The sequence below is a fragment of the Berghia stephanieae genome, chromosome 3 (genome assembly GCF_034508935.2).
Source record: "Berghia stephanieae isolate SIO BIC M18660-M18661 chromosome 3, UCSD_Bste_1.3, whole genome shotgun sequence".
NCBI classification, from domain to species: domain Eukaryota; kingdom Metazoa; phylum Mollusca; class Gastropoda; order Nudibranchia; family Aeolidiidae; genus Berghia; species Berghia stephanieae.
The window spans coordinates 63,408,311-63,424,091 of NC_088362.1; the positions used below are offsets into that span (position 1 = coordinate 63,408,311).

Genomic DNA, 15,781 nt, shown 5'->3' on the forward strand with positions numbered 1-15,781 from the left:
ACACAATCTGTACATTTTTAATCATTTGAGTACTTTTGAATTGTCTATTACATTTTCTGTTGCAAAGCATGTCATAGTCAATAACAATAAGTTGATTCCGCTTTTTTATCTCAAATTCCGATTTTTATGTATTCTGATTCCTCTATGGGGTTATTGGGGGTAGGAGCCTCTGATGACCACTACAGAGACCGCGCGATATGAAGGGACATACTTATTCTAGATTGGTTTGCTTTGTTCAAATGAGTTTTTGCTCATTTGGTTACCCTCCGGTTAAGTTGATTTTCGGATAAGTCGATTTTTTTCTCGGTTCCCCTGGGCATCGTCTTATCCGGAGTCCACTGTACATACATACAATTTATTTATTGTCAAGATAAAAATGCTATGATTCATGTTCTTCCTTCTGTAGACGATGTCGATTTTGACGAAGGCAAACTGATGAACGAGTGGTTTTCTCTGGTCCATGAAAAGAATGCTTTGCTACGATATGAATCGGAACTCAACGTCAGGTATGGCATGGGTTTCTGATCTCAAAGTGACTTGAATGAACAGGTTTAGGGTTCAAATCATTCCGGATGAAGCAGTATTTTAAAATCTGTTACAACCTTGGAAATTTGAGTTGTCATATTGACTCAATGTTTATTCGTTTGGGAGATGATCTATATCTCCTTGTAGCACATCTCTATGTTGAGTATTAAAATTTAAAAAAGTTCCCTTTATTCATCCCATAGGGGAATTTTGTCTCTAGGGTCTATTCCAAGGAATAATCCAGGCGACAGCTGAAGTGCAGCGCCGCAAATTGAGCAAGGGCAAGGTGACTTGCTCAAGGCCACACAGCGCAGTGGTGAGTGATCGAACTTGGTATCTTTTGGGGTTGAAGCAAAGACCGTACTGCTGAGCTACGCTGTCCCCTAATTGTTAACATTTTTGTTTAGAATGCATTTTGTAAACATTTGAGTGCATTTCTCATAGAGGAATCGTGTACTTTTCAAAATGAGACTTTTAGGTGATCTCAAACCAGGTTTGCTCTTTGAATCTACTTCTGTTCCTTATTGAAATCAATTCCCCTTTCTCTTACTTATTCTTGGGTGCTTTCAATTGTAAATCTAGAATTTTTGGACTATCCCATTTTAAAACTTTTAGTGCTGTCAGGACATAAATGTGTCGTAAGTACTGTAAAAACCCTCAAATGTAAACAGACCTGGTTGGAACTCATGGCAGGAATTTTTTTCATTATTTTGATAGCTGGGTCTAATTAAGATCTGTTGAAAAGAACTGTGTGACAGATAACTGTCCTAGGGAGGGTGCCATGAAAGTCTGATTTGGGCTCAGATTCTCGCTTATAAGGAAAGTTTGAATCTCTATTCTATTGTCTTCCGGATTTTCTCTACTCTTTTTATTTCTAATATTATAATGTGTCCAAAGGATAGCAAGCAATTGTCATAGTCCATTCATCAAAACGTAATCCAGAATAATTTGCCAGTAAAGAAAATGTTTATCTTCTATTGAAGTTTTTTAATGCAGTCCCATCACAGGCAGACGCAATGATAAAGGTGCCACATTTAAATTAACCAATCATTTAAATGGACTTAAAGTCAAAGATTACAGTTTTTAAAATAAATTTTGGAACTCAAAGATTAATTGACTTGCTTTTTTAATGACTGGATAATGACATGACGTGGATAAATATACATTATAATACACTACATTTTTGACTTTCATTTTTTTTTAAACTATCCTTTTTTTTCTCTCGTATCAAAACTTCTCTAGAGCAAAAGAACTGGAATTGGAAGACAGACAGGCTCGGTTGGAATCCGATTTCAGGGAACGGTCGCGTAAAGCAGGTAAGAATGGATAGATAATGTAGTTGTGTTCATTGCTGTTTGTCTTAACTCATTATAGCCAATATAATCGTTTGTGCTAGAAGTGGGTTTGCCCTTGAAGGGGCTGGCTAATTTAGGTTTGATGATGAAACAAAATTTTCTTGAGTATAATTTCAAAATTGTCTAAATTCTGTTGTTTTTTTTAAAGACTATTCAGGATGTTATCCATGTTTATTTACATTTTAAGTGGATAAAACTGTAAGGTACTGCAGGAGGAGATTTTATATGAAATATCACATGCCATGTCAAACTCTCCATTGTCGATTCCTGTTGTTAAATTTTTGTTGTCGTCGTGCCACAAATGATGTCAGAGCTAGATTCATATTTTAGTTGTGGTTGAAATTTTCATTTTTTTAATATAGTAAAATTTCTTTTTTGATTATTTTAGTAGTAATGTTATAATCGTTCTTTGTTATGGAGTCATTGTTACCATTTCACCTTTGTTGTTTTATCCTGTGATGGACCAGAGATGAATGCAAATTTATTTTTGTTGTAAAAGGGGATCAAAAGGTGTTTTCAATAAACAACTTGTGATGAGGACTTGTACTTAAAATTATTGAAAATTATTCCTTGAAAATTATGGACATATTTTTTATTTATTGTATCTGGTTTTCAGAATCAGTGCTTTTTTATTGTATTGATTTTTATTCTTTTTAAAGTAAAACTTTGATACCATATTATTCAAAATGTCTTTGATTTTTTTTACCAAACATTGTCTCATAGTTTGTCATTCCTTGTTGCACAACCATTTCTATGCAGTCACTGAATACATGTGTATCAATGTACCCGCTTCGAGATGGAAATATGCAGCTATAAATTATATCATGCTTCAGAATTTCTATATTTTTTTCTCTCACACAAACTTATTTAATGCTTTAACACCCTGGAATTTATTTTTTAATTTACATGTTTTAAGAGAGTCAACATTTTAATTGATATAAGACAATATTATAGCTTTTTTAATGCAAATTAATTCTATTGGGTTATTTCTAATTTCTAATTTATTTGGTCCAAAGGATTTACAAAACACTTTTGATTTTATCTGGGCATTTTTATTATGCTTTTGATTGTTGGAGTTGATGGTCGTCGTATAATTGGTTTCATCTTTTCCAGCGTTGTGTATCACGTGGGACATAAAACAAATCATCTCAGTCTTAATTCGTCTTTTATCGTGAAATGGAGTATTTCATCAGAGTAAAACCTGAAGAAAACATTGTTTTTTTAAGCTCAAATTTATTTCCAATGTCCAGAGATGAAATAAATGAAATTGGATATTACACAAGTGGACAATTCCATTTTCACACCTGACTGAGATGCTTTCGTTGCATGGAATTTGGATTGATATGACTTGATCTGGGTGGACATTTACATTTCAGCATGCAAATAAATAAAAAAGGACAAAAGAAAAGATATAAATTCCCCCTCACAAAAGTTTCATTTTAAAGTGTTGAATAAACGGAAAAGCCAATTATTAAAAAAAGAAAACTTATTAGCAGAAAAGTAAAAGATAAGTTTCACCATTTGCAGACGTGCTGCTTGTGTGAAAATTTTATGATCAGATCTGGTCATCTGGTAACATATTCTCTCTAGGTATCTCCGAAGACGGTTTTAAGTCTTAAACTCGCATGAATGAAGTAATTGATAGACAAGGGTTAAGCTGTTATTTCTTTTCCAAGCAGTGAAACGATTCATTCTTTCTGCTCTATACATTTTAAGCAAAAAGGCTAACATTGACAATTTATGCTTGTAAAATTTCAACTTTGGCTCCCCAAATAATTTTTAGACATGGTGCTTAAACCTAAATTATTTGTTTTGAAATTTTATTTGAATCATAATGGAAGCGTCAATTTTCACTGGTGACAGCACAGGCATATGTGTAGAGAATATTGACATATAAAGATGTGTAAAAAATAGAGAAGAAATCTTACCATCGACTCATCAATATTCTCAGAGGGGACATTGCTATTCAAAACCCATGTATATTGCTATTTAAAACCCACACATTTTTTACGACCTTATATATTCAATGGTTGTTCCTGTGGTATTTTTTATTTTCTAATTTTGTGGATTTTTCATGTCTTGACGGTGCTATTAAATCTTCAGGTGTAGCTTGCCGTCCTTTGCCGGATTTGTTATCAAGCAGTGAGTGTCTACACGGACTTTTTTTACTACTTGGGCTGGAGATTTGTTGTTTCTTGTTGTTGTTGTTGCTGTTTTCAGTATCATAACTATTTTTACTACTACTCTGGAGTTTTATTTTCAAAGACTGTGAATACTCTTTTGATAGATATCTGCTGGTCGCAGACAAACATAACCAGAAGTTGCAGGAGCTGTTAGCTTGAAACAAACAAGAGAGGATGACTTTCCCCCCCCCCCCCCCCTCCCCAACCTTATCCTGCATGACTGATATGCCCATGACTTTACACTTACCCAAATGAAGATAAAAAATTAACATTTTAAACTGTGTTTGACACAGAAAATATGTCCCAATATTGATGCGCGATATCAAGGGTTTTAAATATTTCTGACTTCTGGTTTGTTTTGTCAGTGTACATCCCCCCCCCCCTCTCTCTCTCTCTCTCTCTCTCTCTCTCTCTCTCTCTCTCTCTCTCTCTCTCTCTCTCTCTCTCTCTCTCTCTCTCTCTCTCTCTCTCTCTCTCTCACAGACTTGATATAGGGCCTTAATTATTAGAAGCTTTATTTTATTCAAGTCAAAATGAAGACTAGTCTGCTTGAAGCTTGGACTATAAAAATAAAATATTGAACAAAAATGAATATAACAGCTGTAAAAAACAACAACCAAAGAACAAAAACTCAGCACAGAACCTTTCGGACTCAAAAACCCTTCTTAACTCACTCAATCCTAGAAATTTTTGCTACTTTTCAAAATGGGAAAAAAATGTATTAAAAATGAGCATGTACATAGATAGTTTTATTCAACTACCAATAACATGTAAAAACAAAAAACATTATATTTGATACTACGCCAATTATTTGTCTCAGAAAAATGTAATAAATAGGCATGGGGTAAAAATAACCCGGATATACTACGGATTGTAGTCGGCGTTAGGGTTGAGTGAGTTAATGTAAAGGATTTTCAAAGCTAGATATTCTGAGTTATGAATTTAGCTCTTTTTGTTTTTTTTTAAAGCTGTTTTATTCATTTATACAAAAAACATTTTTCTTATTTTATACAGCATGGAAGTATCAATAAAAATTTTTTTCAACAAAATGTATAGGTAAGGTCTTTAAAGATAAAACTCCACCGCTGTTCCTACGACTGCTGCCTCTGCTGTTGTTACTTTGTACTACGTGTTTTAAGCATCAAGCGAGGCCTGACTTTCTCTCATGTCATCCCCTGAATTTTTCCTTTTAAGTTTGATGCCATATCTTATCTTCTTCTTTTTTTTTTCTATGCAAGACTGAACACGCACCATTTTTAGCTTGGTGTGAGCATTCTGTTTATTTTATGTTCGTACAATATTACTAATCCGGAAACTAACCAAAAACTATTATATTATATAAATATAAGTTTGTATGTGTTATTTATACTTCAAATGTTTATGATTATAACAATTGAAGAGCACAGGGGAAGAAAAAAAGTTATTTTAAATTTAAATACAAAATTTGTGATATAAGCATTTATTTTCTTAATTAATATTTTCCAAAATAGAAAAGTTTTACCACTTAAAATTGATAACCAATTAAATCCTCTGAATAATTATTCAAACTACATGATGACATAACAAAATTCAATATGCGATGGTCTTTTTTTTCTCCTGCGATTTTCAATTGTGTTCATATCATGTGGGGACAAGTCAAGGTTCAAATCCAGCATTAACTAACATGAATTCTTACAAATTACAATATTCATCACTCATCACTACTTATCAACCTTTGCTCTCTCTGTCTCTCTTTCTCTTTGTCTCTCTCTCTCTCTCTCTCTCTCTCTCTCTATCTCTCTCTCTCTCTCTCTCTCTCTGACTCTTTCTCTTTTTCTCTCTCTGTCAGGGGGTGAGAGAGATAGGGAGAAAAAAATTATTGTGTGACCCCAGTACACCTTGATGGGATTACTCTGACTTGTCTTCAGTCATTTCATTTCTTGTTTTTTTTGGGTTTTTTTCAATATTATGATAAATGTCACCAAAGACTGTTTACTTTCCTTTAAAAAAAAAAATAGAAATAAAGAAAGAAAGCAAGGCCTTATTGTAGATTTTGTATCCTGGTGGTGGTGATGGACGATTTGAAGAGCGTAGAGTTTTAAACGATGTATATTTATTTACAGGTCTGATAACCCAAATTGTCTTTGTAATGGAAATACTTTCAAACCAGCACAAAATACTTTCCATAACAACAATGTTAAATCCGGCCCATAAATGTATTCGGTTATCGAACCTGCTAATAGGTGCACCTAAGCTTTAAACAATTTATAGATCTTATACTTTGTAAGAACAGGACAAGGTAACGCGTTTGTCATGATGTAATTGAGTTATTCTCTGTTGCGTTGATAGTAAATTCTCATTTAAAATAAACGAGCTCATATCACTTAACACCGGCTCTCAACAATAATTGTAATGATAATTTGAATGGTGACCCCGGAGTGTGATGCAAAAGATTCAGAGGACGAAGAGTAAAGTACCTTCAACTGGGGTTACTTTGCCTTAAATAGAAACTTTGCCTCTTTAAGTTTGGACCAATTAGAGTGTACATATTTATTTTGTGGTCATGATTTCCCTTGATAAAAAGGCACGTCTTTTCACCAGTTTAATAACTACAAAGCTGAGATGACTCAAAATGCTCCAAATTTACAGAGGCAAAGTTACCCCAGTTCACGGTAACTGTTATTGACTCAGGTGTTGTAACGCCATTATTTGGCAGCTCTTTTTTCAAGAGAGATCCTAAAAAAAATTGCCCTGAGGAAATTTAAAGAAAATAAAAATGTACAATTTTTAAAAAATATTTTGGGTCTGGAGAGAAAGGCTTAATCATTCATTGATGTGAATTTTTTTTTCTTCAAAATATGTATTGAAAATATAAAATATAAAATGATGCATATTTTCTCTTTATTTCTGTTTGTTTGCAGCACAATGCATGCACAAATATTTGTTATCGCATGATTTCAACTTTGCTCAACATTCAAAGCTTACTTATGTTGTATCATACTCAATTGCAATGAATGATTTTGTAAACAATTATGACAAAAAAAAAAGTATATTTTAAAACTCCTTTTGCGAAGACTTCCACATGCTTCACAAGACTTAAAGCAATAAAAAACAAACAAACAAACTTCTTTTAAACCTGACCTGCAATCAATCCTGGCTAACAGCTTGGCACATGCATACATAAACATCGTTACAATGCCATGAGTGATGATTGGCGTCATAGGAGTGGTGGATGGAATTGAATTGATTGTAGAGCATCCCAACATCCCTCTCATGGCCGGGCAGGGGTGCTGGAACAGTCAGGTCGTGGGTACAACTCCCCTACGCCGCAAAAGTTTTTATTCTCTGTTGTCTTCTGTCATTTCTCGACTCCCTTCATTTCTTGTTAATATCGGAATAAATATTATTTGTACAATGTAATGTTTTCAAATTAACATTGTTGGGTATGTTTGGATTTGAAGGATGAGAAAGGATTTTTAGGCTATAAGGACGAGATGGCTTTGTTGGTTTAGGGTCAAACTAAATAATAAATATGTAACCCACTGTGTCACTCCAGTACCATGTTTTGGGGTAAGGCTTATGTTGAGGAATATGAATATAATTTATTTTTTGAACTAGAAAAAAAAACAACCCAAAATGTTTGTTTTCTGATCATTTTTAAAATTGTGAACTCCAATCTCTCCATCTGGTCCATACTAGCACAATACCTGAATGACACAGTAGAACACATTTATTATCTTTACATAAATCAGGATTTCTATGAGTTCATGCCCCTGACAGTAGCAACTATCTTATATTTTTTTCTATTTCTTATTTATCCTTCCATGTCTTATTATCCTGCCTCATCCCCCCCCCCCCCTCCCCCTTTTTATTTTTTATTATTTAGTTCTTTCTGCTATCAATTCTGTTCGCCTCCCTTTCGGTTCTATTTCCCAAGATGCATTTTTTCTCTCTCAAATCTGTTTCCTGCACCCATAGCAAGCATTGTCCGACATCGCAACTGAAATGCAAAAGTTGATGCCAATATAATATAAATGCTATTTCTCTCTTTATTTCTACGAGTATCTAAATCTTTTTCCAGCCAAAACAATATTTCATAGAGAAAGACGAGTGATAATACCCACAATTCAACAAATGTATGCAAACATCAGTTGGAGCAGTTCTTTTTTTTTTTAAACAACATTTAAATGTGACCAATCCTCTCAGAACGGTATTATCTCATGAGTGATCCTGGTGTGTGAAATTGAATTTTTTTTAACTTTTAAAAAGTTTGAACCAAAACGATTGACCTTGTGGAGGAAAACAGACTGAATTTTTTTGTTTCTTTAACTTAAATGAAATTTGCTCCATTCTCAACTCAATTTTCTTCATCTATTTCATTCTGACATAATACCAGACTGACGCACTTGGTCACAAATATGAAACGAAATTGATGCTAAAAGAATAAAAAATAGAGCATTTATAGAGCGCAATATCCACTAAACATGCTCGAAGTGCTTTACAAAGGGTCCCTGACCAACAGCAACACGTAACATATAGAACGAGACATTACGTCTGTTAGGCGATTATACAATTTTCTTCAGATGGAGACGATGCTGTTTATGGCCAGGTACTCATTTTACACTTGAGTACGTGAGAGAATGTGAGTAAAGAGCTTTTTCCAAGGACTCAACTATGCGCCAAGCGAGGCTCGAACTCAGGGATTTTCCGATCCGAAAGCGAATGTCATACCATTAGACCACATAGCTGCACGAACATTTTCTTTTCTTTTTCGTATGCTTATATCATTATGCTTTTATCCTAACAGCAATAACAATTGCTTTTTTCAATGCAACTGTTGTATGCATACGATACACTGTGCCTGATTCAAGCGTGAATGTCATTGGTTGCTTTTCGAGTGCAGTCCCGTCACCTTTTGAACCAGGAATGGAGCACACACCATTGGCTGGCATGTGTGTCATGGTCACAACTGCTATGACTGCTGCATTACACTACACTGCTATTATTAGCATAAATTTAAAGAGAATTTTAGACAAGCATGTGGCACTTAGGACTGTGGGAGTATGAGGGTTTTGATGTTAAATTAACATCATTAAGATGTTATAGTTATAGTTACTATTTTCTCTAAATAACATGAAGAAATTAAAAATAATAAACACATCTCTATAGTGCTTGCCACTTAAAAACACCTTAAATCAAATCTGTAATAATTACTCTTTAAATGCTATTAAAATTTGTACATATTTTCAATGTACCCATACATCTTTATACTTTATCCGTTATATCTGTAAAATGGGAATTGATAATTAACATGTCCCCTGTCTGTAAAAGTTAAAAACATGTCCGTCTTCACTAACACTACTTGGCAATTATCACATACACACTAATGACAATCACGGGACTTCTGTGTAAATATTTCTATTGTTATGGATTATTGTATTAAGTCGCACTTTTACTAACAAACATGTTAGCAGATATTTGAAGACCAGTTGGTCAGTATTCGGATTAATGTTTATATTAGATATATGATATGTGTAGTTCAGAGATGTGACACCCCATGTGAATCTTATATTTATTTATTTATGAATCATTTTACAAATATAATGCCGGAAACTATTTAAGTAAGGCAGGTGGTCGATATAATATGCTTAAATGACTAGCATTTCATGAAAGTTTTAAAATAAACAAACATGAAAAAAGAATAAAAAAGCATCCAGAAGATTATGTGATTGTCAGGACAGAAGCACTTGATTGAGATTGAAAGGACAGAAGGACTTGATTGAGATTGTAAGGACAGAAGGACTTGATTGAGATTGTATGATTGTAAGGACAGCAGCACTTGATTGAGATTGTAAGGACAGAAGCACTTGACTGAGATTATAAGGACAGAAGCACTTGTTTTGAGATTGTATGATTGTAAGGACAGAAGCACTTGATTGAGATTGTAAGGACAGAAGCACTTGATTGTGATTATAGGATTGTAAGGACAGAAGCACTTGATTGAGATTGTAAGGACAGAAGCACTTGACTGAGATTATAAGGACAGAAGCACTTGTTTTGAGATTGTATGATTGTAAGGACAGAAGCACTTGATTGAGAATGTAAGGACAGAAGCACTTGATTGTGATTATAGGATTGTAAGGACAGAAGCACTTGATTGAGATTGTAATGACAGAAGCACTTGATTGAGATTATAGGATTGTAAGGACAGAAGCACTTGATTGAGATTATATGATTGTAAGGACAGAAGCACTTGATTGAGATTGTAAGGACAGAAGCACTTGATTGTGATTATAGGATTGTAAGGACAGAAGCACTTGATTGTGATTATAGGATTGTAAGGACAGAAGCACTTGATTGAGATTGTAATGACAGAAGCACTTGATTGAGATTTTATGATTGTAAGGACAGAAGCACTTGATTGAGATTATATGATTGTAAGGACTTGATCAAAAGAGGTTTCTTTTCTGCTGTAGCTCTATTGATTTCTTGCTACTGCACGAACCACATTTATAAATAAATTAAATTCCCGTGATTCATGGGATTCCCTTTATTATTAGCGTGATGGACGATTAAGATTTTATCATCCACTCACTGTTGACATTCAGTCACCATTTATCAATTTCGCCTCTCACGGGGAAAAAAAAATTTTTATTTATGAAAACTAGGCTAACCTGCAAAATGCAAGGATTATAGATCATTAATGTTCCATTCTGTCTTTCTCCCGATCCAGAAAATCTGAAGACAGATGCAGACATCCGAGTGGAGGGTCAGCTGCTAGACGAGTTGTTGGACGTGGTCGAACAGAGAAATACGCTGGTGGCCATGCTGGAAGAAGACAGGCTCAGGTGAGATTTTGTCTGAATTTGTCTTTTTAGGACTTTTTTTGTACATCACCATTGGTGAGAATTTTCAGCTGTTTAGGGAGTTGTTTGTGACAATGGAATTCATAAATAGAGGGTAAATTGACAGACAGTTCTGTTTTGTGAATTTTACCATCAGCTTTTTATACGGTGCAATATTCACTAAAATGTGTTCAATATGCTTTACCAGGAGTCCTGGGTGGGGATCCTGACCTCCTGTAGTGGGCAGGGAGGCACTTGCTGTGTCTTCTATCCCTTTATAGCTGTTTTCCAACTTGCCTTCTGTCTTTGTCTTGGCCGGACTCCCTGGCTGGGAGGGAAACAGTCAAATTTATAGTTATTGTTTTGAGAAATGATATTTTTTTTCCTTGTAAATCATCTCTCTGTTATGTATTATTATATTTGTTGTTTTGAATCTATAATGTAAGCATTTGGGTGTATTCCTCTTAGTGGGATCCTGTGCTTGTGTCTGGATGAGACTTTTTGGTGATCTCAAACTAAGTACTTTGATAGTGTGCTCTTGGAATCTACATCTGTTGCCTATTTGAACTAATTCCCCTTTGTCTTATTTTTTCTTGGGTGCTTTAATTGTAATTCTTTTATACTATCCCAGTTTCTTCCTTTATTTTTACTGGCGCTGATATGACCTAAATGTGTTGCAAGCGCCGTAAAACCCTTCAATAACAAACAAAACAATAACAAGAATCCCATGGCAACAGCTACTCAATATGTAGGTGTTAAAATCGATAAATGCCTGTTTGTTATAGTCTTTATCTACGCACAAATATCGTGGGTTCTCCACCAGCTGTTAATAACATTGAAAGGAGAAGAAATGTGATTGGTCTGAGGAATAGCAAAAGCATTAAAAGTGCACTCTGCGGCTATGTGGTCTAGTGGTATGACACTCGCTTTCAGATCGGCAGGTCCTGGGTTCGAGCTTTGCATAGTTGAGTCCTTGGAGAAGGCTCTTTACTCACATTCTCTCACCGCACTCAGGTGTAAAATGAGTACCTGGCCGTTAACAGCGTTGTCTCTGTCCGAAAAATTATAACATCGCCTCCTAACAGGCGTCATGTCCCGTCCTAAATGTTAAATGCTGCTGTTGGCCAGGGACCCCTGGTAAAGCGCTTTGAGCACATTTAGTGGATATTGCACTATATAAAAGCTCAATTCTTCTTTCTTCTTCTTCTTTCCTAGTAGTCCTTCAGAGCCATTCGGCTCATGGAGCTGGAGTTTATCCCGGTTTCTATAAGGTGAAAGGGACCATAGCAATTGCTTGCAATCTTTTGGATAGGATGTTAGTCTATCGCAAAGTACTTTCCACCAAATTTAACAGACTCAGCTACCCATTCACTGCTGGGTGGACAGCAGGGAGGTCAGAAAAAAATCTCGACTGCACCAGGGATCAAGTGAAGCGAGTGTTCTAGCAACTGAGCTATCGGGATCTCCCCAGCCTTTTCCCAGGCCATCCCTTTACTCTTGTCTCATTATATTGTTTCAAGACAAATCCAAACATACATGATATGAATTTCATATAAACATGTGAGCTGTGGAACTCTTTTTCTTACTGAAATAAAAATTTAAAAAACAAAAGTATTAACAAACCTAGATATCGATACAAAAAGATTAAAATATTTTACATTAATAATACCCCTCTCTGTGTTTACTCATACCATAAAGAAATGGTGTACAACTGTATTAAAATTTAAATATTTATTTTTGGTTGAGAAAGAAGGGTGGGGGGGTGATATGAGAATTTTTAATAACGTGGTTAGCTTAATTTTTTAAAATATTTGTAGCTCACACCCAATGATTCATTTTATTTTTGCAGGGAAAAGAAGGAAGATGAAGAACTCCATGACATGATGAAACACAAGGGTTATGTGTTGTCTCCCCTTAGCTATGACACCCGACGTGATAGACAGAATGTCAACGCACCCTTGGCCTCTCCTGCGTTATGACCTCTGACCTGTGAATGAATGAATTACTCCATGTTGTTAATAATGAAACTCGTTTAACTTTCCTTTATGTGTAATTTATTCTTGATACTCTCGTAGCTTCCATTTCACTATTCTCACTTCCTACGGGGCTTGTAGATGTAGTCCTGGTTACTTGTGAAATAGAGAACGGTTGGGGCTGCCTGAAGCCTGGGATCGTGAAAATACTAATGAAAACATAGAAAATGGAGAGCTTCGGATAGGACACAAATAAAATAAAATGCGTTATAACTTGTATCGTTAGTACAGACGATACAAGTTATATATTGCATTTTATTTTATTTGTTTTCCATGTTCATTTGTTTATTGTTGTGCTGATGAAGGGTTTGTACCGGAAATGTCCATTGTCTGTATTGTTCCCATCCAAAGCTCTCCATTTTCACTCTTTCGTTAGTATTTTGTGAAATAGACAGACTAGGTTTAATTAAAAGTCCCAAGACACTATTATTATTATTATTATTATTATTATTATTATTATTATTATTATTATTATTATAATATTATTATTTATTATTATTATTTATTATTATTATATATTATTATTATTATCAGAGAGTCTGAACTAAATATCTTAGGCCTGCCACTATTCCTATGTTGTAGAACTCTCTCCATTTCTATGTCTTTGGTTTGTATCCGTGCGTACATTGGGTGAAAATTTGAAAGTTCACATAATCTGCTGTACAAATTCGTTGTCTCAGAATTGCAGATGGATAATGTTGATGTATATAATATAGGAACTGTATTTGGTTGACTTTGGGTTTTTTTAAAATTTTGTTGGATCCTAGTAAGAAAATTAAAGAGAAAGATGATTGGTTGACAACCCTGATAGGTACTACAGTGGAATCCTGATAATGCAAACGCTGCCAGACCAGAAAGATTGACTTTAAATCTCTCCCTACCAGCCATCTTCAGAATTTTTCTGAAACTTCACACCGTTGAATCCACCCAATACAAAACTAGATTTTTCTCACTCGAACAGAAAAAGCAACCAAAACATTCTATACATAATACTGTTCAGCAACAGTGTTAAGTTTTGATAGCAATAACAAACAAATTAAAAAATCTTTAAATTAAATGTTGTGATGTATAAAAAAAATCAGAATGAGAAATCGGTTGGTTTCATTGGCGATCTTACTGTGGTTGGTATGGAGAGGGTTAAGCAAGGTTGACTGTATCCATCATCTCTGGAAAATTGGAGTCCAACAAGAGGTGTTGATTTTAAGAGTGTTTCCTTAAGTGGATTCCACTGTATAACACATGGTAGACACTGGAAGGGATGAGTCACTCCTGAAGATGTCAACTGCTATGCCTCGTCTTACTTTTAGACTTGCGTCACTGATCAGAATGTTGATTTTGACCTGCTGCTTGGTTTTAAAAACAACAGTTAGGAAAAGTAACTGTGGTTGACCACATTATGAAGTGTTCTTGTCTTGTTCCATCTCCACGTGTTTCACACCTTTTAATTTGTATTGTCAGGATCATCTTTCAAAATGTGTTGGGGGGGGAAAAATAAAGGGAGAGAAAAAATGACAAGTTTGGTTTTTTCAACCAAAACATTCAATTGTGTGACTGTGTGTGTGTAAATATTATTTTCTCAAAACATGAATGTATCATATTTACGACGTGCAATAATAACTATTATTATATGATATAGAACATCAAACCTTATGCTGTTATTTAAGGGAAACTGCTTCTGTGTTTTAACTGTTAAAAACTTATTTATTCTTGCTTTTTTTTTTTTAAAGCAAACCACTTTCATTTTTTTTCTGTGCTTAAAAAAACAACATGAAACCAATACTTTCTAAGTTTATCTATGCATTTCTTATCTTCATATATTTTCTCACTTTATTTTATTCTTTTTAAAAAATGAATTTGTTACTTCTTCTGAGGCTGCCTTATTGAATATTAATTATTTTTAGTTTACGCTGGTCATTCTGTACACATTTAACTATGTAGAGTAATTGGCAATCCACATCCCTTATGAATAAACAAGAAATCATTGAATCACATCTTTATTTTGTAGAAACATTTTTGGACCAAACTACAGATGATTTTAATTTTAATAGAAATTTAAAAACAAAACAACAAAAAAAAAAGCAAAAAAAAACCAATCCATTCCATAGAAATTGATGGATTGTTGAATGTGTCATATTTAATAGAAGAATTATATGAATAATGATGATTTTATGAAGAAAATTGAAATATTCTGAGAGGATGGACGTTTGTTGCTACAGACGTTAACATCTGGAAGTTGAAGATTCACTGTGCTATTTATTTTATAGGGGTAGAAAACATTTCCACTGAATACCATTAGGTCTATAATGTGTGTCGAGTAAACACCAAGATTTTTTATTTTACCATAATGGGCAAAGGGAAAACGGTGGTACTCTGAACATTATTAGATCTTTGTAAAAAACGGTTTTTCACTCGGCTCATCTAAACTGCCATTATTACAAACAATTGTATGATTGTTTTATTTGCTCCCATAGTGGGCAGGGAGGTACTCACTGTGTCTTCTGTCCCCCCTGTACCTGTTTTTCAATTGATTTCTGTCTTTGTCTTGGAATGAGATTACTTGGTTTTGTCCTGGCACTGGTCGGATACCCTGGCTGAGAGGGAAACAGTCAAATAATTAGTTAGAATTTTGGGAGATGATATTTTTTTCCTTGTAAATCATCTCTCTGTTATGCACTGTATTATATTTGTTTACATGTTATATATATATGATTTGTAAATATTTGAGTGTATTCCCCTTAGTGGGGACCTGTGCTCGTGTCTGGATGAGACTTTAAGTGATCTCAAAACTAAATACTTTGATAGTAGTGTGTTTTTGGAATCTACATGTTTCCTATTTGAACCAATTCCCCTTTGTCTTACCT

At 34.4% G+C, this 15,781-nt stretch overlaps 1 protein-coding gene across 1 annotated transcript in view; it reads left to right on the plus strand.

Moving 5' to 3' along the window:
* The window catches only part of LOC144968177 (uncharacterized), a 106,344-nt gene extending 93,330 nt beyond the window's left edge, over positions 1-13,014 (plus strand). The window contains exons 28-32 of the mRNA XM_078906266.1: positions 407-506; positions 1,768-1,841; positions 3,984-4,022; positions 10,776-10,890; positions 12,737-13,014. Coding sequence (XP_078762392.1) covers positions 407-506; positions 1,768-1,841; positions 3,984-4,022; positions 10,776-10,890; positions 12,737-12,866 — 458 coding nt within the window. The 3' untranslated portion in view covers positions 12,867-13,014. The remainder of the gene's footprint in view (positions 1-406; positions 507-1,767; positions 1,842-3,983; positions 4,023-10,775; positions 10,891-12,736) is intronic.
* Positions 13,015-15,781: the final 2,767 nt, after the last annotated feature.